At 41.0% G+C, this 24,366-nt stretch overlaps 1 protein-coding gene across 2 annotated transcripts in view; it reads left to right on the forward strand.

Annotated features, from left to right (window-relative positions):
* nrap (nebulin-related anchoring protein) overlaps positions 1-24,366 on the forward strand; it is a 102,623-nt gene that overhangs the window by 65,795 nt on the left and 12,462 nt on the right. For both annotated transcript variants that reach the window (XM_043712771.2, XM_043712772.2), the window contains 11 exons: positions 2,217-2,324; positions 5,380-5,493; positions 6,364-6,561; positions 7,466-7,570; positions 8,567-8,665; positions 13,072-13,176; positions 13,269-13,376; positions 18,537-18,848; positions 19,020-19,124; positions 20,321-20,419; positions 22,494-22,598. In XM_043712771.2, the coding sequence (XP_043568706.2) occupies positions 2,217-2,324; positions 5,380-5,493; positions 6,364-6,561; positions 7,466-7,570; positions 8,567-8,665; positions 13,072-13,176; positions 13,269-13,376; positions 18,537-18,848; positions 19,020-19,124; positions 20,321-20,419; positions 22,494-22,598 (1,458 nt within the window). The remainder of the gene's footprint in view (positions 1-2,216; positions 2,325-5,379; positions 5,494-6,363; positions 6,562-7,465; positions 7,571-8,566; positions 8,666-13,071; positions 13,177-13,268; positions 13,377-18,536; positions 18,849-19,019; positions 19,125-20,320; positions 20,420-22,493; positions 22,599-24,366) is intronic.

A 24,366-nucleotide genomic window follows, 5' to 3' on the forward strand; every position in this document is an offset into this window, starting at 1 on the left:
AAAAATCATATGAAGTCTTGAACGAATTGATTTGCACTGCCGTAGAGCACAGGTGTACTAAAAAAAGCTACTTGATTCTGGCTGCAGGACAGTAAAAGACAACATTATAACATTGAATGGCTTTAAAAAAATGAACATAATAATTTTGGCACAAAATTCAAGGTGTGATGAGAATCATGTTTTCTCATGTTTTTACTGATTGGCTCATTACAAACTGCTTTATTTAATACATTGCCTTTCTGCCATTCCTCATTGGATAACTGCATTCTCAAAAATTGAAGCTATATTGTTTGAATTTAAAGTAAGCTGTAACTGTGTTTGAGAAAACGATTTTCAGCTCAAACAGTTAATTATTTTCTGTGATAACTGAAATAAAGAAAATGAGTAAGAAACTACGTGTTGCAAGTTGGCCAGGTTTTGATTTACCCTAATAAAGAGCTCGCATAGACGCAGTGGGCAATATTTCATATAGGGGACCTTGCTGGCTAAGGAGCTAGTGAAAGTCCTGCCTTCTCTTTCTTTTTGAGGACCCCACTGCATTAATTGCCAGACACTTACCTGGGCGATAAAAGGCCTACTCCCTGATCAGGCGTGAGGGGAGGCAGACATCCCATTATCTGCGAGCTGCTAGTCGGATGCTAGCATTTCTGTGTGGAGTTTGCACGTTGCCCCATGTCTGTGTGGATTTCATCTGGGTGCTCTGGTTTCCTCCCACAGTCCCAAGAAGTGCAGGTTAGGGTAGATTGGCCATGCCAAAATATCCATAAGGTCCAGGGATGTGCTGGCTAGGTGGATTAGCCATGGGAAATGCAGGATTACAGGGATAGGATAAGCGGATAAGTCTAGGTGGGATGCTCTTAGGAAGGTCAGTGTGAACTTGATGGGCCAAATGGACTGCTTCTGCATTGTAGGGATTCTAATCTATTCTATTCCACTTCCCACCAGAACCACTGCAGGCGGTGGGGTGAGGGGAGTGGGGGGGTCAGGGAGTGGGTGGGAGTGCGGAATGTGGGTGGGGAGGTTTGCAGCTGCTGCTTGTCAGACACGCAGCCAAGGCCTACAATCACCGAAACAACCCAGGACATGGGGAAGTGAGGGCAGGAGAGGGACCGTGGTGTGAAAGTTGCAGGGAAGGAGACAGTTGGGGTGAGGTCCAGGGTGTCAGGCTCTTGGTTGCCTATCCATGTTCCCTGGATCAGATGCTGAGTGCCTTGGAATGGGGGAACCCATCCCTTCCAGTCTCCGATGTCCTCAAGCAGCCCAGATAGGGCTCTCCTTTTGAATTTCTTAGATGGTGAGACTCCCTCCAACCAACACGGAATAACAATGTGGCTCAGTGAGACCCTTCAGTGCACTGTTGATGGCAGTGGACCTATAATACTCCCCAGAGGTTTTCCCACCATGAACTTAGTCAGGACAATGGGGAGAGATGTCAGCAGTGTCTGCACTCTTACACCTTCCTGCATGATTAGATTCTTTTTCTCCACCAAACACAGCCTGGGGGAAGGCATTAACTTCCTTCTGGTGGGTGGACTTTCCCTATAAGAGCAGGAAACAGGTTGAATCTGTTTCTGGGACAGAAACCTGGCCAATTCAGGAGAAACAGTCTTTCTTTAGAATTTGAAAAGGGCACCCCCTTATATTGCACTGAGACAAGCCTTGCTCCTACGAAGAGCACTGGGTAAGCTCTTGATGGAAGGCCAATGAAAGCTCGACCTGTGTGAGAAGCAGCAGCCTTGAATGAACACTTAGTGTAACAGTCCAACTCTCACCATGTTTCAAATTAAGTTAAGGAACAGATAGGATAGCTATGGCACAACTGTAGGGTGGGGGGGTGTTGGTGTGTGGTTATACAGGATGGCCTGGAGCTGACCACACTGAGGGAGTTTGGGAGGGCCTTGAGGCATCCGAGAATGGGCCCCAGCTTGAGTTGCCCCTGCATGACCACTACCGGGTCCTGGGCATTGCAGGAAACAAGACCTGATTGGAAACTTCCAGTCAGCTTCTTGCAATGCACTTAATTGACAAATGGTTTCCAATAAAATGGGGGGGCAGGTATTCCAGCCAGTCATGAACCTGCCTTGTACTGTACCATAAAAAACTCCATGTGCTGAATGGCTACTTCTGTGTTGTGGGTCTGTGTGACTTTAATATTGAAAAATAAGCAGTGGAATTGCATCAAACACTTATTCCCAAAATTGTTTGTTGTTTCAAAGGTCCGCTACAGGGAGTCGTGGGCAAAATTACGGGATGGTGGATATAAACTGCTTTTGGATGCGATTCCGGTCCAAGCTGCTAAAGCTTCCAGAGAAATTATTAGTGATGTAAGTATCAGATCAAATAATTGCTCTGGATATGACTAAAGTTCATATCTGGCTGAGGTGTAAATCGGGTGGAATTAAACTGTTTCTGTACTATTTTGAGTCATTGCTAATCAAAGGCTGTTGATTGTTCAATTCTTATAGTTCAATCTTGGGCGTAGATACTTGGATAAATTCCAGTTTTTTTCAAACTTCCATTTTGAACTCATTAAAAAGCTTTTTCCTGCTTGTTTGTCAGAATTGATTATGTCAAGGTAACGGCCTGTTTTGGAACATTTTACTGACCTCCTAATATTGCATTTCTGTCATTACATGAATAATCTTCATTTATTTTGATATGAATGATTAAAACGCTAGAATGCGAAACAGAATTGTGTGACAAATTGCAGATATTGTAGGTTTAAAAACATACTACTTACCAGTCACCAAGAAACAATGCTTTTGATATTTTAATGAAGTCCACTTCTGGTTAAAATAAGTCCGTTCCCTGGGTTGGACACTTTTGGTATATGTTTCTTTCCTGCATTAAATTCCTTACAGTCTTCATAGTTCAGTTAACATTTGAAACAAGTCATTGAGGCCTTTGGCAGCACTTTGTAACCTCATTGGAATTTATTTTAAAATTCTGACATGGTTGACAGTGTCTCCATGGGGACTTTAAACTCCTTTAAGATTTTTGGAAGTCACAAAACTTTCCAACTTAACAGAGCTGATTTCATTTTTAAATATTTCAGTATCCATCTCTCAGAACTGCTATAATATTAACTCTATCTTTGACCGTATCATTACAAAGTGCCACAGAACTGAGCACTGGAATGGTTGCTGTTAATTAAAGTTATTCTCTGGTCAAATCAGGGTAAAAATAATTCAGAATACTTACCTGATCTGTATATTGATCAGATCCTCTACAGTATGGAAACAGGTCCTTCGGCCCAACCAGTCCACACTGACCCTCCCAAAAGTAACCCACCCAGATCTTTTTTTTTCCTCTGACTAATGCACCTAACGCTATGGGCAATTTAGGATGGCCAGTTCACCTGGCCTGCACATCTTTGGACTGTGGGAGAAAACCAGAGCACCCAAAGGAAACCCATGCAGACATGGGGAAGATGTGCAAACTCCACACAGACACCCTGAGGCTGGAATTGAACCTGGGACCCTGGTGCTGTGAGGCAGCACTGCTAACCACTGAGCCACTATATGTTACCTTCAAATATATTAGTAAGCAATTGCAACCTGGAGTATTTGCCTTTAGATTTGTATTCTTTTAAAATGTGTATTTATAGCACTATTTATTTTTCTATTCTTGGAATGTGGGTATTGTGGTTAAGGCCAACATTAATTGTCCATTCCTAGATGTCATTCAGAAGGTGACTGGCAATCCTTGTGAGCCACTATAATCTATGTTTTGAAATTCTCCTAAACTGCTGTAAGGTAGAGAATTGCAAGATATTAATCACTGAAGAAATTGTGGTGATATGTTTCGGTTGGGATGGGTGTGACATGTTGAGAAACATGGAGGTGACAGTGTTCTCAAGCAGTTATATCATTGTTGTCTGAGCTTGGGATGAGCTGCCAAAGAAGACTTCGAGATTTGGTGCACTGCTGTATAGGTGAACATATAGAAAGTAAATTTGTTAACTGTATATACAGCATGACATCACATTTTGGTCATCTTTAGGGATTTAAATTTGTCATTTGTACATTTAACTTTGGTTAATTTGAGATTAGGTTTCTCAAATACTTTATTTAGCTATCAAGCTGTGAGTGTTTAGCAGAGAATGTTTAGAGGGTCATGGACACATGTTTGGAGGCAGGAGGTGGCAACACAACTTTGGGGAAAAATATTGGTTTGTGCTCAGGTCCTTGCCTTCAACCACTTTTGTCAGGGATGATCAGCATCTCATGTCACTTGCCAGACTGTAGAGGAAAGCTAATTAAGGTAGTCAGATTGATTTTCAGCACTTTATTTTCCAGTTTACAATTTTGCCATCCCTCCCTCTCTTCCCCCATCTTGTACCAACAACTTGGGCAACTCGAAGGAGACAACTTCACAGTGGGAGGTCAGAGCAGTTTAAGATATTCCTTAATGACAAGGCTGATGCATTCCCATAGCAGGAGCTTGAGGGTCTCCTGGAAACTGAAACCTCCAATCTTGATGGACTGATGAAGTCACAAGCCATTCTCTGATAACAGTGGTACTTCAATAAAGTGGCACGGTGGCTCAGTGGTAGCACTGCTGTCTCACAACAGCAGGGACCTGGGTTTGATTCCAACCTTGGTTGATTGTCTGTATGGAGTTTGCACATGTAGGTTAGGTGAATTGGCCATGCTAAATTGCCCATAGTGTTCAGGGATGTCTAGTTAGGTGCATTAGTCAGGGGTAAATGTAGAGTATTATGGCAGGGGAATGGGTCTGGGTGGGTTACTCTTTGGAGGTTCGGTGTGGACCTGTTGGACTGAAGGGCCTGTTTCACACTGTAGGGATTCTATGATTCAATTGTCCTCGTTACTCTTGTTGCTTGTCCCTCAGCAGCACTTTTGCTGGTAACACTTGAAAGGTGGCTGACCCCATAGCAACGGTCCGTATCCACCTTCCAGAACCCACAACTTTCTCTCATTGGAAGGCATACGGAAGTTAGTCAGCTCACATTACAGCACACTTGGAAATATTGCCATGACTGCAAATGAGGGCAGGATCCAAAAATAGTTCTGAAACCTGAATACTTTCCAAGTCAGGGCAATTCACCCTGAAATTTTCAGCCTTCTTTTAAAACAACTGTTCTGCTGTATGGTATTAATTTTGAAACCTTTCATGTGCTAGTTGAAATCCCTCTTACAAATATTTTTCCACAATGTTAGCTCATTTTGAAAAAAAAATCCCACTAATGACCCTGCTAAAATAATGGCAGCAAAAGTTTCATGTAAACATGTTAGATACAATCATCTCCTGTCAGCATCGAAGCTTGTCCTTTCAGTGAAATGAAGTAGTTTACAATGCAAAATAATTGTAATACTTCCTTGATCTTTGCCTCCTAACATGTGGTTTCTATCACAGTACAAATACAAAGAAGCATTCGAGAAGGCCAAAGGTCAGATGGTTGGAATACAAAAGCTGGAAGATGATCTGAACATTTCTCATTCCGTTCATGCAGCCAGGCTCAATAGTGATGTATGTAGGAAAAGAAGTTTGACTTGTTTTGAATTCATATATTTTCAATCAAATGTGTAGTGTTGTCTGCCTGCCTATAATATAGTCAATGCTGGAAGCTGTGTGGGGAGACTATGCAACGTCATGTCATCGACATTGTGCAAAATAAGACAAGAGTACAAATTGTGGCAGGATCACATTTCATAGTTCAGATTATAGTTATGCTTTTTTAATCAAAAGTTGTCTGACATTGAAAGAAATCATGGAGGTAACCAGATGCCTTCAATCTTATACCATGCAGCACTTTAATCATCATCACTTTAATTTTCTGAAACTAGCTGCATACTAAGGACAATATATTTTAAATCTTTCTATTCAACACAAGCTCATTGGCAATAATGCCATGTAAGACGTTTGTGTTTAGATCATTGAGTATTTCCAACCTGGCTTTTTTTTCAATCCCAGATCTAAGTGAGTTATAATTTCAAAGTTCATCATTAGCCTCTTCAATGTCTGGTCATCAATCAGATGGAGGAAGGGAAGAATAAGGTGGAAGTTTTGAGTACTGCCACTCCTGTCTTGTATTTATGTGAAAACTTTACTGATTGTCCGTATTGCAGGCTCAGCTCCGATCTCTCTCTTCGGGGAAAGCCCAGCATTTCTGGGATAATTATAGAGGTGAAAACCTTACATCATGGGTCTCCTCCCCCCTTTCCCTTTATATTGTGCCTGGGAATTGAATGTCTCATACCCTCGATGAAAGTGAATATCATGACTGTAGAATTATTAATATACTGAGAAGAAGAAAAAGCTTTGCATTGCTATTTTGGTGAACAAATAATCATGGAAAACGTTTTGAGATGTCATTATTACTTGTTGCTTTTAAACTAGTTGAAGTACAGAAAAGATTTTGAGGAGACAAAGACTAACTTCCATCTACCTATGGATATGGTGAATCTTGTCCATGCTAAGAAAGCCCAGGCTTTAGCCAGTGACCAGAACTACAGACATGCCATCCATCATTATACAACACTACCCAATGACTTGAGGGTCCAGTGGGCAAAGCATGCCTATGATCTACAGAGCGAGGTAACTTTCCAGTTACACTTTTCTTTCTTTCTCTTATTGACATTTCTCCCATTTTTACACTTATCTCCTGTAGCACTGAATTGAGCTTTGGTATAGGTTCATGAGTGTTAACTGTCCTCTGGTGTCTCATCCAGGTTACTTCTTTCTCATGTAAACCTTTTATCAAGTGAAAGTTGAGGCCAGTTCTTTTGCTAACTTTACCAGCATGGATTAATAGTTTCTCTGGTGACCAGTGGTTGGTGACTGAGAACTGTAAAGTTTGCTGGTTTTGTCCCTCCATACTCCAGGGATGCTGAAGCCAACCATAGATCTCCAGGCACTGACCCAGTTGGGATCAACAGATAAAGCCATGGTGGGAATTTTAACCACAGGCCTTTTGGATGCTGAAAGTGAAGAGCTTTATCTTTTATCTTGTCAAGTTTTCAATTCTGTTCACCACTTTACCAACACCTTTTTATGAATCCCTTAGCAAATAAACAGAATAATTTCTGAATATTGGTCACAGAAATTTGTGACACTTCTTAGAAAAGCACAAAACAAATAGAAGAACTGGAAGTAGGCAAATTCATGAATTCCTTTAGATAATTTCCACCTGTGAATATAAAGCAATTTAGTTTTCGATTATTCCAGAGGGCAGAGGTTTGCTCAAACTTATAGATGCAAAGCCTATGACATTCTGATTGTAGAAGATACGGTCAGTGGACCGCAGAATCAACACCATTCATTCACTGCTCTCAGGATGGTAGCTACAAAATAAAGGCATGATTAAACATTCTTTTTCAAAATGTAAAACTGCTGAGAAGCTACAGAATCTTGCTTTACTAGTCATCCTATAGTTTATTGAATGTATTATTTGGTACACTGTGATAATGATTTTTATTAATAATCTGCCTTATTTTAACAGAACCTTTACAGATCTGACCTAAATTTCATGAGAGGAGTGGCTTGGATTTCAACAGGGGCTTTGGGGATTGAGGGAGTGAAGAAAGCAACTGCACTCATCAGTGAGGTGGGCCATGTTTTTTATGGGACCAGTTTTGTCTGCAGTACGTGACATCTACTCTCGCTGCTATATTTTACTGTGTCACCACATTGAGTAATTCATCCTTACATGGAGTTCAAACAAACGTGATGGGAAGAATAGAGTATCGCGTTATGATTTTTCAAATGTGTTCTTCTAAGGGCAGTTGGTTGAAACAAGATTGCCATTTTTAAGAAAACTCATTCAAGCATTTCCAAAAGGATTTGGTTAATAAGTATCTCATGAAATACTATCATCAAAGATTTCTTGGTCGTATCTGGCACAGGAATCACATGTGTTATGTGCACCACTGTCCTCCTAGATTGACTCCTCTAGATTTATTCAGGTCTGTAAATGAGTTTTTTAAATATATGTGGGTTCGCAGTCACCAATAACATTTCAGGCTGCTCTCTGTCTTCCTAATGCACAAGAAAGCATTGGCTTTTAATCGAGCTTTTGCTAGTGGTTAGGGAGGGTGACAAGTGTCAACTCCCATATAGATCCATCTGTTAAGTCTTGTACAAAGGATATAATGCAAACATTAAAAATATCTAATCCTTAAAGCCCTTCTGGAAGCTGGTATATCATTCTCATAGGGCATGGTAGCCCCTACTCTTATGCTAAATTTCTGAATGACAGTGAATCTCTTATCCATGATAATCCATAGCCTCAGCCATTGTCTCACCCTGGTTCCATTCCTTAGCATCATTGACATTTTATATATTAAACCTTCCAACTCCCAGCAGAAGTTTCAAGCATAACCCAGGAACCGCATATCTGGGTTCCGACTGGGTTTTGCATCCTACTATTTAATCTATCTATATTGTTAATGTTTAATTAATAATTGTGATTCTGAACAGATGGTCTCATAATAACAGTGAGCTTTTGGACTGCAATGCTGGGTTGATACAATGGCAGAGAGTAGAATTAGGGAGTGGTTGAAATGCAATAAATGATTGCTTTCTATTCTATCCTTTTTTTCAGAAGAAGTATCGACAGCATCCATATTCATTAAGGTTTACACAGGTGACAGATTCGCCTGATCTGACTCGTGCAAAATTAAGTAACATCATTGCCAATGAGGTATGTTAATTGCTGGAACCTGATGGAATCTCACTGAGGAAATATCAGACCTAGAGAATCACAGTGACACTCCTGTGACATTTCCTCTCAAAACATAACTGCTTTCCAAACCAGAAGTGAATGGCAACAGCTGCTCAAACCTGGTTACTCTGGTTTAAAGATAATCTGCATCGTTGCCATTATTGCAGGATGAGTCAAACTTTCTTTATCCGGGCACAAACTAATCTTGCAGAAAGACAGAGAAAGATCAAGCCACCATCAGGAAGCTATAAAGAGACACAGAGACAGAGTTCAGGGAGATACACATCTCAAGGAAACAATCTTTTAAGAAAAGCATATATCTTCAAGGAGTACAGAGAGACATCAACATAATTAATGACAATTATTTCCAGAATCACAAGCTTAGCAGTGCATCAATGTTAAGATTGGCCCCGTGACATGGGGAAACTGGAGCAGGGGTCTGAGGTTTGGTAGAGCTACAAATGAACCCATTGTCAAACAGAATTTTAAATAAAGTGGTCTTTAATATGTGACACATTGGGTCTTGGGAGTCTGAGAACACTGCAGGGAGAGTTCTTTGAACAAGGGGTTTGGTTCTGGGATCCAGATGTATGAGGGGGCATTGACAGTATGGTCTAGGTGTTTGAGAACACTCAGGGAGGCCTTGGATCTAGGTATGGAGTGTAGTGTTAGGGTTGGTGCTATGATCTGGCTGCATTGAAGAGAAGCTTTTGGACCAATTGGGAGGATCAGCATCTGGCAATCTTGAGAATTATTAACCTCCGATATTTTTGGAGGGGAAGTCTAAAAGAGCCAATGAAAAGAGGCCCAGAGAATAGAATAGAAAATTTGCCACAGGAGGTAAAGTGGGTGAACAGGAAGTATAATAATAGTAGTGGACTTTAATAATAGTAATACAATTTAATTGATAAAGTGCTGGACAAAATTAGCAGAGCTTGCAGCATCTGTGGAGAGAAGCAGTTTATGTTGCATGTCGTATTTGACTCTGATTCTAAGAGGAGTAACATTACACTCAAGACAATAACTTTGTTTCTCTCTTCACGGATGCTGAGTGACTTCCTAAGTTTCTCCAACACTTTCTGTTTTTATTTCTGATCTCCAGTATTTGCAGTTTTCTGCTTTTATTTGTCCAATTAATCTACAGTGGTTTCTTTATTACAAGCCCTTTGTTCATCTGATAATTGTTAATTATGTTGATGTCTATCTGTACCCTTTGAAGATATATGCTTTTCTCTAAAAGCTTGCTTCCTTGAGATGTGCATCTCCCTGATCTCTGTTTCTGTGTCTCTTCACTTCTTGAAGATGGCTTGATCTTTCTCTGTTTTTCTGCAAGCTTAGTTTGTGGCCTGATATCTGTATCCTCAGGGATTTCTGTCCATTTGTTAATGATGTTTTTCCGTTTGTGCCCAAACTTCTGCACATGACTCCTGCTTTCAGTCCTCTCAGAGAATTTTGTCTGCGTCTTAAAGCCACTTAGCTTGTACCCTGCTGTTTCTTTGACTGCTGATCAGTTTATGTTTCACTGTAATCCCTGTCTGTTCTTTTTCCTGTGTGCCATGCTGTTCTTTTTTTCTGTTTCTGCTTCTATGTGTGTCTCAATGAATGGGAAGGAATACCAACCAACACCAGCTTCTGGTTAGGGTAGTTTGTTACCATCATCCTCTTTCCTTGACTGGGTCAAAAAGCCTTGTTTACAGTGGTAAGGGAAAACTACTAACCTCTTTAATGAGAAAAGACTTTTATCTTAAGCATGTTGTTTATTGCATAATAAAAATTAGGTACAAGTTGCATCATTAAGATAATCACCTAAGAGGAGACCTAGGATATAGGTCTTCACTCTACAGGATCCTAAACTAATCTGCCTTTTAGCATCCAAGTGATCTGGCATCATCAGAATGGGTGGAGCTTAATGCCATTTCCAAAATTAATCTCAAATCTACATTTCTGCCTATTCCTGATAACCTTTCAAATCATTCCTTAACCAGCATTTATCTGCCCTAATGCCTTAAAAATATTGAAGGATTCTACTCAAGAAGGGACTTCCACTCACTCACAACCCTCTGAAAAGGTTTACGTTTTAAATGGGTAACTTATGATTTTTAAGCTCTTTCCCCCCAGTTCAAAATTCTCCGATATGAGGAAACATCCTCTCCACATCCACCCTGCCCAAACCCCTCAAAATGTTATATGTTTCAATCAAGTTGCCTTTTACATTTCTAAACTCCAGTGAATTCTGTTCGAGCCTGTTTAACCTTTCTTCAAAAGACAACTCCCTATTTCAGATATTAGTCTAGAACCGCTTCTGAACTTCCTCCAATGAGCTTAGATCATTTCTTAAATATGGTGACCAGTACTGTGCATAGTACTCTATATGTGTCTCAGTACTATGCACCGTACTCTGTGTGTCTCACAGGTAACACGATAGGTCCTGATGTGGTCTCATAAGTGAAGCATAACCTCCCTATTTTTGTATTCAAATCTGCTTGTGATAAATAACTTTCTATTAGCCTTCCTAATAACATAATGTAACTGAATACTAGCCTTTTGTGATTCATGCACAAGGCCACCTGCATTTCAGAGCTTCATAATTGCTCACTGTTTAAATTACAGACTTTTATTGTTTAGTTTTGCTACCAAAATGGAGAATTTCATATTTTGCCACACTTATGCTCCATTTGCCACACCTTCACATGCTCACCTGGCCTATCTTTTGGTTTTGTGTCTTCTTCACAACTTCGATTTTCTCTATCTTTGTATTGTCAGAATATTTTGCAACTATATGTCGTTCCCTTCATTGAAGTCATTTATATAAATTGTAAACAGATGAAGTCCCAGCCCAATCCCTAAACACTGATTAGATTTTTCCAACATAAAAATGACACATTTAAACCTACCTCTGCTTCCTGTTAGTCAGCCAATCATCTTTCTTTGCTTATATACTACTTCTACATGATAAACTTTTATTTTGCCCAATAACCTTTGATGTGGCATCTTATCTAGTGTATTTTGGAAATCTAAGTATTTATCCTAGGACCCTGCTTTAACTTATGCAATAAACCAAAAGAACTGCAGATACTGGATATTAGAAACAAAAACAGAAAATGTTGGAAATCTCAGTAGGTCTGGCAGCATCTGTGGAGAGAAAGCAGAGTTAACGTTTTGGGTCCAATGATTCCTCTTCAGAACTTGTTGAACTTATTCAATTACAGCTTCTAAGATTGCCTGATGACAGAAGTTAAGATTAGTGTCTGTAGTTTCCTGTTCTTTGTTTCACTGCCTTTTTGATATGAAGAAGCATTTGCTGTCTTCCCATCTAATGGGACTGTCCCCAAATCAAGGGATTTTTGGCAAATTAAAGCCAATGTGTCAATTATCTCTCAAGTCATTTGTTTTAGGACCCAAGGATGAAATCAGTCAGAATCTGAAAAGTTATCAGCTCTCAGCTTCAACAATTTATGGAGGATGGATGTGGAACATTGAGCTGAGATTGAATTAAGTATTTGGGGGGAAAAGATATTCACGTCTGAAGGCCTGCAAACCAGGGCAATGATAAACCTGAGAATCCACCTGTGAAGGAATAGAACATGTGGCCCATTTAATGCCTGGGGGGTGCAGGTTGATGGATGTTCATATTTTGGCAAGCCCGTGGAATTGAAGGTCAGACTCAAAATTAGGAGCAATGACTGACTGCAAGTGAATTGAATTGAATTGAATTTATTTATTGTCACTTGTACCGAGAGTTATTGAAAGGGAAAATGACTGCAGTTTTTGAGAGTAACTGTAGTCAGAAAATCCATTCAACAAAATGATATAAAAGGAAAGTATCACAATGGGTAAAATGTAAAAGAAAAATGCTTAAAGAAAGCCTTCACCTTGTTGTTAGCATGAGCCTGGCAGGAAGATTTCAGCTTTCACCCATATGTCAATCTGAAAAGGGAGGCTTTCATATTATTGTCACTTCACAGAACCATAAGATGTAACAAATAGTTTATGGAATTTGGCGATCTAACTACTAATTGTATCATATAACAATCATGAATTTATTAATGAAGTCAATTATATTTCTCAGCAGTTGTCTGGGTAGTCAACCTCCAAAGTGCTTGATGTACAAAATAAGGGCAAAGTTTTAACAGTATTTTTCTAAAATTGTTACCTTGATTGAATAGTTACTAATCACAAATGGCTGTCTTTCCCTCTGATTGTCTTGAATTGCTGGATCCTGATAACTATCCCTCCTCTCCCTAGAGTGGAATTGGCTATATTTATTTTCAGGCATCATTTGCTAAATGTCTGTTATTGAAATCTAAAATTTCATGTTACTGAATGTTACAGCTTACAGGATGAATGTGTTGTACAGGTAAATATCTTCACTATTTGTTTTTCAGCGCCTATATAAAGCTGCAGGAGAAATTGCCCAACATCATTATACTCCAATTGTGGGGTCACCTGAACATATTCGGGCAAGAATTAATTCAGCTAATTTCAGTGAGGTAATGTTAGTCTCTTCAGAATTGGACAGATTCTCTTTAAACTCTAATTTTCTTTACATGTTTAATTTTTATTCTGCACTTTTCTCTTGCAGGTGAAGTACAAACAGTCATGGCTCAACCAACAAGCTCTTGGATACAAGCTGACACTCGAAGCCATTCCGTTCCAGAGTGCAAAAGCTTCCAGGCAAATAGCCAGTGATGTAAGAGGCAATCTCATTTGATTCTCATGTATAAAGTATTCAAGTATTTGTGGCCAGTTACTTTCAAGAAACAGCTGGGGGAGACTTTGAGTTTGGGTACTGTCTGGGTATGATGCCAACAGTGTGACACATGATACCCTTTCAATGTGGTGATTGATCCAAGTCACTTTCAGGGACAGGTCTAAAATTCTTTTCTGATGAGCTGCCAAACAGGGTCATTACCACAGCTTGCTGGTGTTTATTGGAACAAAAATCAACGGGTTACTACAGGGAGACAGATCAGCAGGTAAGAGCTGTCTGGGAGTGCAGGGAAGTCTGCACCTTCTTGCCCACCCAACTTCTTCTGGATACTTACAATTTGGAATCCACAACTAAATTATCACTGTATTTTAGTCAGCCACTTATTTGTTTTGGTCACGACAATCTCACAAAGGCTTGGCTAAGAGTTGATGCCACAGGGAAATACTTGCACAAGGTCCATACCAGATTTTCAATAAGTGGCCATTTTTTTTCTCAGGCAAGAGATGGGTTACCTGTAGTTGGTACCATTCCCCCAGTTGTAACCCCATTAAGCTGAGGTAAAATATTTAAATAGGCTAACCATAACCTCTTTTTAAAAAAAAAAGAAAATGATGCGAGATAAAAGTTTAGCTTTCTTCACAATTGTCAACTTTGAATGATGATGGACAATTTATCAAGTCTAACAATCAATTTACGTCATTGTGTAATGTTCCTGTAATGATTTGAATATTGGTTTGATTTTCTATATGGAGTACTGGTGTGAAATATTAACAGTTTTTTTCCCGAAAATCATTTGGTCTGGTATTTGTGATCGTTGGCAAAGGAATGGTGGCCTCGGATATTTCTGAGATTTGTACTGAAACTTTACATTGTTAGAAATCTATTATGGATATTACAGTGGCCTTTTCAATATGTTGGATCTGTGTGGCAGACCAAGTAATATCTATCTCCATAACTGAAGAATTATTAATAAGATGTGCAGACTTTGAACCCGGAATTTTAAAATTGAATATTTAATTTAATGCCAAATCATGTGCAGAAGGGGAACTGGACAGAAGAAAGATAGGTTAAGGATGAAAAGGAAAATGCAACAGGCAGAAAGAAAGCATTTTAAATGGTTAATGTTTTTTACTTTCTGAAATCTCCAGGTAAGATTTGGAGGAATGGGAATTTTTGTACCAGACAGTTGTTTGGCAGTAATTAACAATCGGAATCTTGTCTGCACTTGACTGGACAAGCTCTAACATCTTCTGGAGGGTTTAGTGAGTTTTTGTCACATAAGCACAGAAGTGTCAGGCCCCTCCTATTTTAGTCTCCGGTTGCTTGCAGCAAGATCCTGTTTTGCGAGGTTCTTGGAGGAACAGGGCAGCAACTTCCTAATTTCTGCATTTGCCGTGTGAGTGCAGGTGCCAGTGTATGTTCAAATTACTCATTCATCACTGTGATCAATGATAGCCTCATCAATATTCATACTGCAAATTTGCTCGATGCGCCAAACGTGCCACATGTTAAAAGAAATCTGCATAGTATGGCTGAGTCAGCTTAAACTAACTAGACATTAAAATGTCATCTGAAAAATAATTTTCGACATGATACTTCACTCTTTTGAAGCAAACTCAATAACATACTCAGTGTTGTCATCGAGGTCACCTAGTCATGCTAGGTTTTTGCTGATTAAGTTCACTGCTTGCTCCAGTGGACCTTCCATTTGGACACTGGGCACCAATACATCAGAGCATGCTCCATGGGTACCAACCACATTCAGCCCATGTCCAGGAACATTGGTATCTGACATGTACTAGCTTTTAAGAATTCCCATGGCAGTTCTGTGATCCATTTGCTTCCTAGCATTTAGTTAATTATGTACCCAAATTACTACTGCCTCTTTGGTGCCATTTGCTTTTTCTTCCAAAAATATCTGTTAGGTGGCATTTTATTAACTGATTTTGAAAGTCCAAATGTACAACAGCTGCTTCACAACCTTATCACATCAATGCTCTGAAAGAGCTTGGTCAAATTAATGGAACACATTCGCTTTTGGTTGTTGTTCCTAAATAATCCATGCTTCTCCAAGTGCGACTGAATTTTACCTTTGCGATGGTCTGTGTGGAGTTTGCATGTTCTCCCCATGTCTGCGTGGGTTTCCTCTAAGTGCTCTGGTTTATTCCCACAATCCATGATGTGCAGGTTAGATGAATTGGCCAAGCTAAATTGTCCATAGTGTTCAGGAGTGTGTAGGCTAGATACATTAATCAGGGGTAAAAGTAGAGTAATATGGTGGGGGAATGGGTTTGGGTGGGATACTCTTTAGAGGGTCTGTGTGGAAATTGTGATTTCCAGGACACTCCTGACTTCAATACTGTATCTCGGGCTGCAGTGGTAATTCTCGTTGTAATGCTGCAGCAAGGACACTGTGTGCTCAGCAACACACACCCAGCTCATGGTCTGGACCAGACTGCATCTCCAGGGCTCCCAGTCAAAGCACTCACTCACTCTGAGCATACCAAGATGATGACCAAATCCCTCCCTTGCATTTCTCTTGTGTGCTCTACCCCCTCAGACACCAGGCTCTCAGTATTTCAGCGCAGACAGAAAGCCAGGAAGCTTGTTGTGGTTGTCAGAAGTCCTCAATCAAGTCAAGGGAGAGAGCCTTAGGTCAGGCTCCACAGCGCAGTAAGTCAAGGGCAACCTCCAATAGGGGGACTTGGAGATGGTCAGTCAGCTGGTCAGGGTGGTTGGGGTCAGTCAGCCCTTCGGGGTGGTCATGGTCAGCTCCTTTGGGTGGTCAGGGTCAGTTGGGGTCAGTCAGCCCCTCGGAGTGGTCAGGGACAGCTCCTCAGGGTGGTGAGGGTCAGTCTGCCCCTCAGGGTCAGTCAGCCCCTCGGGGTGGCCCGGGTCAGGGGTCAGTCAGCCCCTCGGGGTGGCCCGGGTCAGTCTGCCCCACAAGGTCAGTCAGGGTCAGTCAACCCCTCAGAGTGGTCAGGGTCAGTCAGCCCCTCAGGGTGGCCCAGGTCAGTCTGCCCTGCAAGGCCAGTCAGGGTCAATCAACCCCTCAGAGTGGTCAGGGTCAATCAGCTCCTCGGGGTGGTCCAAGTCAGGGGTCAGTCAGCCCCTCGGGGTGGTCAGGATCATTCAGCCCATCTGGGTGGTCCGGGTCAGGGGTCAGTCAGCCACTCGGGGTGGTCCGGGTCAGAGGTCAGTCAGCCCCTCAGGGTGGTCAGGGCCAGTCAGCCCCTCTGGGTGGTCCGGGTCAGGGGTCAGTCAGCCCCTCGGGGTGGTCAGGGGTCAGTCAGCCCCTCGGGGTGGTCCGGGTCAGGGGTCAGTCAGCCCCTCAGGATGGTCAGGGGCAGTCGGGTCAGTCAGCCCCTCGGGTGGTCAGGGTCAGTCAGCCCCTCAGGGTATTCCGGGTCAGTCAGACCCTCGGGTGGTCAGGGGTCAGTCAGCCCCTCGGGGTGGTCCGGGTCAGAGGTCAGTCAGCCCCTCGGGGTGGTCAGAATCACCATCCTCTCCACACAAGGGGTAGGGAGCAGAAAAAATGACAGTCCTTGCCTGTTTTGAATTTGTTTGCCCTTTATAGGCTGATTTCCTCCTGGAATGAGAGAGAAGTAGCTATTTAGGGGTATGAAAGTGGGTGGCACAGCTGTTACTCATGGAAGGTGGGGAGCTATCCCGAATGTGCGAGCAGACAGCACCGAGGCCATGCAAGGTTGGTGGTGTCAGAGGTTTGGGTTAGTGGCAGTGAGGGAAGGATCCTCACATAATAATGAGAGTTAGAACATGAACACTGGGGGGTGGTAGTTGCAATAGCAGAAGGAGAGAAGATGGTGGCACTCGCACTGGCAAAGTGGAGAACATCACTGACTTACTTTCTATGTTGCTGTGCATTCTTCCAGACATCTGAGATTGCTCTGACCCGGGTGGCAACCTTGGGTCAGCTGGTCTGGTGTCACGGCCTCCTCTGATAGTCAGTCAGGGCATCCAACCTGAACCAGCCCAACCAGCAGGATCTCGAGGTGTCTTCCTGCAAAGCAGGGTGCAAAGTTTCCCTTGCCTGCCATCTCTAGCACAAACATTAGGAACCATGCAGGGTAGCTCTGGACAGAACGATCTTGTCTGGTTGCACAATAGCCTTTTAAAGATGGATGCCAGTGCCAGGGATGTCGGTCAATTCTGGGATATCCCGGCAGTGGAAAATTGTTCCAGGAATGGTGTTTGGTAAGAAGAAGATAGAATTGGTCAAGAGGGATGCTATAGGTATGGGGTAGGTAGTTAATGAGACGGGTTTGGTGAGAAATGTCACCAAGCCTTGTGGCAAGAAACACTCTTAAAAACTTGACACAACTTTTACTTTGTCAAAGTAAAAATTCAACCAACTATGTTTGTGTGGAAATGTTTCAATATTGCTAACATAACCTTCGTTGCCTAGTAACTCCAATTATAAGATGGCTAATTCACATATATAGCTTGCAAATGCCAATTTAATCTTATTTTGTTCAAAAGAATTTAACCATCTGATAGTGAAATAAGCGATACTGCTAACCCAGCAAAGTGGGGATCTGATGCTTAATAGATTTGAATTAGCAGGTCATTTAAATTCTTCTGTCTGAATTAAGAGTAGACCAACATATTCCTGGGTAGAATGAAGCAAAGTTGATATTTATTCTTCAGCTGTGTTTAACCAGAAAAGGATATTGCCCTTTTCATGTTTTTTTAATGAGGAGCATCTGCCGCATCCTGTCACACTGTCAAGCTGTGTTATCAATGAGGACTGACCAGGAATTCCTATGATTCTTATTACCTGTCATGGGTGTATTGGAAAAGTTGTATGTTTGACCATCGACCGGCTTGACTGCATTGTGAATGCTTCTTCCATGGCCAATAAGTCTTGGAGTGGGTCCTAAACCAGAGATTCAGACTCAGGGAGTATTGCCACTAACCCACAAGACGTTAAGTAAATTTACCATCCTCTAGTAGCTCATAGCTATAAATAAAGCAAATGCCTATATTACAGATATTGACTTCTACTTGTTTTAAAAGTTAGATTAAAAGCAAGGTAACTTTCAGTGTGTCACCTTACCTTCTCGACAGTAATGATAGACATTACAACTCTTTGAAAAATGATATCCATTTTTCTTTCAGTATCAATACAAGAATACTTTTGTAAAGGAGAGGGGAAAACATATTGGTGCTCGAAGCATTTTGGATGACCCTAAGATGTTGCACTGCATGCAAATCGGCAAGTTACAGAGTGAAAAGTTGTACAAGAAAGAATCGCAAGACAGCAGAACGCAGTTCCACTTATCAATGGACATGGTGAATCTGGTGCATGCTAAGAATGCTCAGGCTTTGGCCAGTGACTTGGGCTACAAGAATTTGATTCATTCTTATACAGTTCTGCCGTATGACATGAAGATGCAATTGGCTAAAAAAGCCTATAATCAACAGAGTGAGGTAAATGAGTGAATCAGTTTTACCATTAAATTGCTATATATCAGGTTTCAATTGAGGGAGGAGAGGTTGATAAGTGGGCAAAGAACTCGTCACTATACATGGAAAATAAAATAGGCTGAGGGTGTAAATCTAGCTGCCCATTTGCTGTCAATGTACCTTGTTTTCATATAGGTACAATACAGGTCGGATCTGAACTTCCTTCGAGGTGTTGCGTGGATGGCACAGGGCTCCCCACAGATTGAGACAATGAAGAAAGCTGGTGAACTTATCAGTGAGGTAACGTCTTTAATGGGTCAGGTTCCTGAAGAAGATTTTATCAAAATGATTGGTTGTTTTTGTTTCTAAGACAACAATGATGAGACTCTTAGCTTTCGGCCTGGTTTCAGACAGGAGAGCAGCAAACTTGTCAAAGAATAGTTCGGTGAGCTCCTTGCCAAACTTCATTCCCTTGATTACTACCATTCTGGGATTTTCCAGCAAAATTAAGTTGACCCCCAAGATTGTGCCAGATTTCTGCCAAAGTGGGAAATCTCATTTGATTTTGTTTTAATCAGGCAACAAATCATATGATCAGGGGTAGGCCATACAGTCCTTTGCACTATTCAATGAGACCATGGCTGATCTGTGGCCCTAACACTACGCACCTATCTTTGGTTCATATCCCTCAATACCTTAACAAACATTTATCTATCTCAACTGATCTAGCATACACTAACATTTGTGGAAGATAGTACCAAACATCTGCCACCTTTTGTGGTTTGAAACACTTCCTAACATCTCTCCTGAAAGATCAGTCTCTAATCTTTCAACTACACCTCCTAGTTCTAGAATCCCCAACTAGTGAAAATAGTTAATCTTTATCTAACATTTCTTTGCCTCCTGCATCTTGAAGATTTTGATCAGATCACTCCCTCACCTTCTAAGATCTAGAGAAAATGAACCTAATTTGTAGAAACCCTCCTCATAACTTAACCCTATAAGCCCATGTATCATGCTTGTAAACCGATACCCTCCAAGGCCAATATATTTTTCTGAGGGTGTGGTGCCCAGATCTGCTCAGTACTCTAAGTGGATCTAACCAGCATTTTGTCTAACTGCAGCATAACTTCTGCATCTCTTGTACTGCAGTCCTCTAGCTATAAAGACCAGCATTTCGTTAGCTTTCTTGGAATACATATTGACCAGTATGTACTTTGTATGTTGTAGCATGATACTATCTAACTTAAATACTTTCCAATGAAACCTTTGTAGTTTGTTAATATTGCAAATTGAGACCACTTATTTAACTCTTCTGGGCAGTAATTTTGTGAATGGATTCCCAATAAATATTTGTGAAGACACAGTATTCTAAACCTTAATTGGAAGTTACAGTTTTTCCTCACACAAATAAGGAAGAGAGTCCATATTACACATGCATAACTTTCTATTTGTTTTGGATATTTAATTACATTTTGAATTTTTTTTTTCTCCAGAAAAAATACAGACAACATCCTGATACCTTGAAGTATACAAGTGTGATTGACTCTGCAGATATCATCCATGCTAAGAACAGCTACCTGCAATGCAGCGATGTATGTTAAGACAGAACTTTGAAGTATCCTTTCATGTGGCAATTATGTATTAGTGCTATATCTAAATTCCATCTTTGGATCAAAATAATATTTCTGTATCAAAATAAGCAAATGTTGTTTGATGGAAGTGTACCAATTAATTTGAAGAACATACTATCCATTTTCTTTTCATTTCACTGTAGTATCGAAAACGGGTGGAAATTTATGATAACTTTGTCTGTGCCAATGGATAATTTATAGGAGTGAGGGAGCAGGACTAAGTCAAATTATAGGAACAGGAGTAGGCCATTCAGCCCCTCGAGCTATTCAATGAGACCATGGCTGATCTGTGGCCTAACACTACGCACCTACCTTTGGCCCCTATCCCTCAATACCTTAACAAACATTTATCTATCTCAACCGATCTAGCATACACTAACATTTGCAAAAGAGTACCAAACATCTGCTACCTTTTGTGTTTTGAAATGCTTCTGAACACCTCTCCTGAAAGGTTGGGCCCTAACTTTTCGACTATGCATCCTAGTTCCAGAATCCAGAATAAGAGAAAGCATGTATTGTCAGATTGTTTGCTGCCAGTATCTTCAGTAATAGCTATCTCTTCAATGTTCCTGTCCTAAATCAGTTTGTCGTGACTGTGACGGGGTCAGCAGGTGGACTTCATAGATTATGAGTCCCCTGATTGGACAAGGTTAACAGTTCCAATGGGGGGAGCCTTGGCTGACAGGTAAGAACAGGAGTGTCGGAAGTCCTGTTCACTCTGAGGGAGCTGGATCAGTGTTCAGGACTCTCCATGTGTAAATAAAGGATGACTTGATGACAGGTACTAGCCTTTCTGGAGTTATTTCACAATTAAATGATAAAGTAAAAGCCAGTAAACCAAAAAAAAATCCTCTATCTCCCATGGTAAGTCTGGACTGAGCTAGACTTGCATGTGTGAATGGTAATGAGTTTGAAGTAATCGACGGGCATTAGGTTTGAAGTTAATCTTATCTTGAGGATATTCCTACTCTTGGTACCCATTGAATTTGACCCCATTACTATACGCTCAGTTTATGACCTCTCAATGATATGTTCTATTGATTCAGGCTGCGTAGGCATTAATGATGTTAATTTTGGATTGAATTGGACCTGTCTTCTTGTAGATAAGTGCCACCTTGTAGTATTAGATGACTACCCCCAGCAACCATTTATCACAGGAGGCAGTTGTCATTTATGATTGCAATATGCAATATGAAATTAATCATTGGGATAATTTTGTATATGTTCTATAGATTATAGGCTAGTTGTTGACAACTGCTTAATTGCTTTTTTGGAACATTTCAAAATATTTATTCCCCTGTGGACTACCTCTGTTTATTTAACATAATTAAGTTGTGGACCAGCATCTGAAACCTAGGTTAAAACGTTCCTCAAAAACTTAGAACTTGACTACCAGTAGCTATCATTCACTTGATAATTATGTTTTTAAGCAATGAATCCTGAGCTCGATCAACATCTTAGGCAATCCTGGTACTTTTGGCAAAATAATTGCCAAATTGTATGACACTTATGCATTTTCCATATTATTTATTTAAATAATGTAGAATATGTATATTTTGAGAGCTACAGAAATATTTTGTATGCAAAGTTTAGGTTGACAATGGCTTATTCCACAAACATGTGTTTATGACTTTATCATTCTAAATATGTATTGTTTGCTCGCAAGAAGTGAATATTTGGAACTATCGTGCAACATTTTAGTTCTATCTTTTTAAAGTGCGGTCAATGCATTTAATCTGCTAACTAAATGCAGGTTAAGTATAAGCAGTGGGAAGTTTGAATTTTCAGTTACTGGTATCTTCTAACACTCAATCAACAAAAGCTACTGTAATTTTACATTAAGCACCTTGAAATCTTAAGGAGAATTTATTTCATACCTACTTGATCCTTCTTTTAATTAAGTAAAAATCTATATACTGTCATATTTCAATCACAAGAATGTGCTAATGGCAGCTATAGTCCTTATTAGGAGAATGCAAAGGAAGAAATTAGAAGTGCAAAATGAAAGCTAATGTGATGATACCTTCCTTTACAGAGGTTGTACCGATCCAGATATGCCCAGTCAATGCATAGGTGTACAATACCACCTGACCATCCGGATTTCAGGCGAGCAAGAATCAACGCCTACAACATTAGCGATGTAAGTTGTTGGAATTGATTGTTGATTGATCATGGTTATTTTGTGATTGATTTACAATTTTCTCCTCCACTGCTAGTTGATTATTGTATATCAGTTTATAATTGCAAGGCAGATTTGTTGAATGTTAGTAATTCGCTGATGTCCTGATGTTCCTTATGCCAACACCTGCCATGGTAGCTCAGTGGCTAGCACTGCTGCCTCACAGCGCCAGGAACCCAGGTTTGATACCACCTTCAGGTGTCTGTCTGTGTGGAGTTTACACATTCTCCCTGTGTCTGCGTGTATTTCCTCTGAGTACTCTGGTTTTCTCCCACAGTCCAAAAATGTGCCATTCTAAATTGCCCATAGTATCCAGGAATGTGCAGGTTAGATGAGTTAGCCATGGGAAATGCAGGGTTACAGGGATAGGGTAGGGGCGTCAGTCTGAGTGGGATATTCTTCTGACGCTCAGTGTGGACCCGATGGGCCAAATGGCCAGCTTCCACACTGAAAGGATTCTATGACCTGTGTAAGGAGTGAACCTTTGGTAGTATTTCTGCCCCTGAGTCTGAAGGTCCAGAGTATGAACCCTGCTTCTGACAAGTGGAGACCAGAGTTCTGCGATTGGAATTGTAGGTTGATGTCCAGTCATAGGGCTGATCTTTATACCCCATTGCTGGCTTATCTGAAGGTAGAAGGAGTCCAAAATAAAGCAGCTGGCTGCCCTCACTCACCATGACCTGGCTGCCTCTGCAAAGGAAGGTATCACCACATTAGATTTCATTTTACACTTCCAATTTGGGCGACTCACTTGCCCTGTGGCCTACTGAGGTCCTCAAGTGGTCAATTAATGGCAGTTTAAAAGTCTCATTCTGCTCCTTCCATTCCCCTTTGCTGGGGTTTGCCAGCCAGCTTCTGCCAAAAGCCCAGACTGACTTCAATCCGGCCTCCATAACCTCCTCCTCTTCAGAAACTGACTGTGGCCACAGCAGTAACCATCACTCAGTTCTGACACTGCAGAGCTGCTGAGCAATCAGATTGGGCCTGAGCCATCCAGGCTTGGACTTCCTCCCAGCTGGGTGAATGTCCCACTCTGAAACATTTTAAGGTTGTTCTTGATATGGGACACTAGGTTTTGGGTGGGTGAATGGATCAACACCAGACTTTTCAGTTGTAGGTAGGGGGTGGGTGGTGTGGGGTTTGCAGCCCAGTCCACAGTGTCATAAATGCATTACTGAATAGAAAGAGCCACACCAGCCAACCCTGTTGGCCAATGGCTGTGGACATGAAGAAACATTCTTACTTTGGTCTATCCATTTGTTAATTAATCTGTGAATTCCTCCACTAGTTCCCTTATTCTCCCAGGGAAGATTGTGAAGATATGAAAACAATCACACCTGCACATGCATGGAGAAGAGCTGAATTAGAAGCTGGAATAGTTGCACTAATTGAAGAGTTGGTGTTCATTCAGCTAACACCATGTCAATACTACCGAGTGTTAGTGTGATGCAAGCTCCCTGCTCCTTCAACAAGCAGCTTCCCTATGATACCCTTACTGCGATCACATTTCCTGTACAATCTGTCTTAGACAGCAATCAGTTTTTAACAAGTACTTGACGTGATTTGACACTGTCAAATAGATAGATAGCGAAGAGGAGGTAGTGTATGTTGTGATTTTATTTCTGGCTACTGATGTTTATTGTTAGTCTGCTGGATTCCAGTTGCTTTCTCATATGAGTGTCAGGGTATACTTATTGTGGGCTGGGTTAAACTCTGAAGGTGGGTTTCC

This window comes from Chiloscyllium plagiosum, unplaced genomic scaffold, assembly GCF_037043375.1.
Source record: "Chiloscyllium plagiosum isolate Xiang-an unplaced genomic scaffold, Cpla_swu_hap1 HiC_scaffold_22, whole genome shotgun sequence".
Taxonomy (NCBI): domain Eukaryota; kingdom Metazoa; phylum Chordata; class Chondrichthyes; order Orectolobiformes; family Hemiscylliidae; genus Chiloscyllium; species Chiloscyllium plagiosum.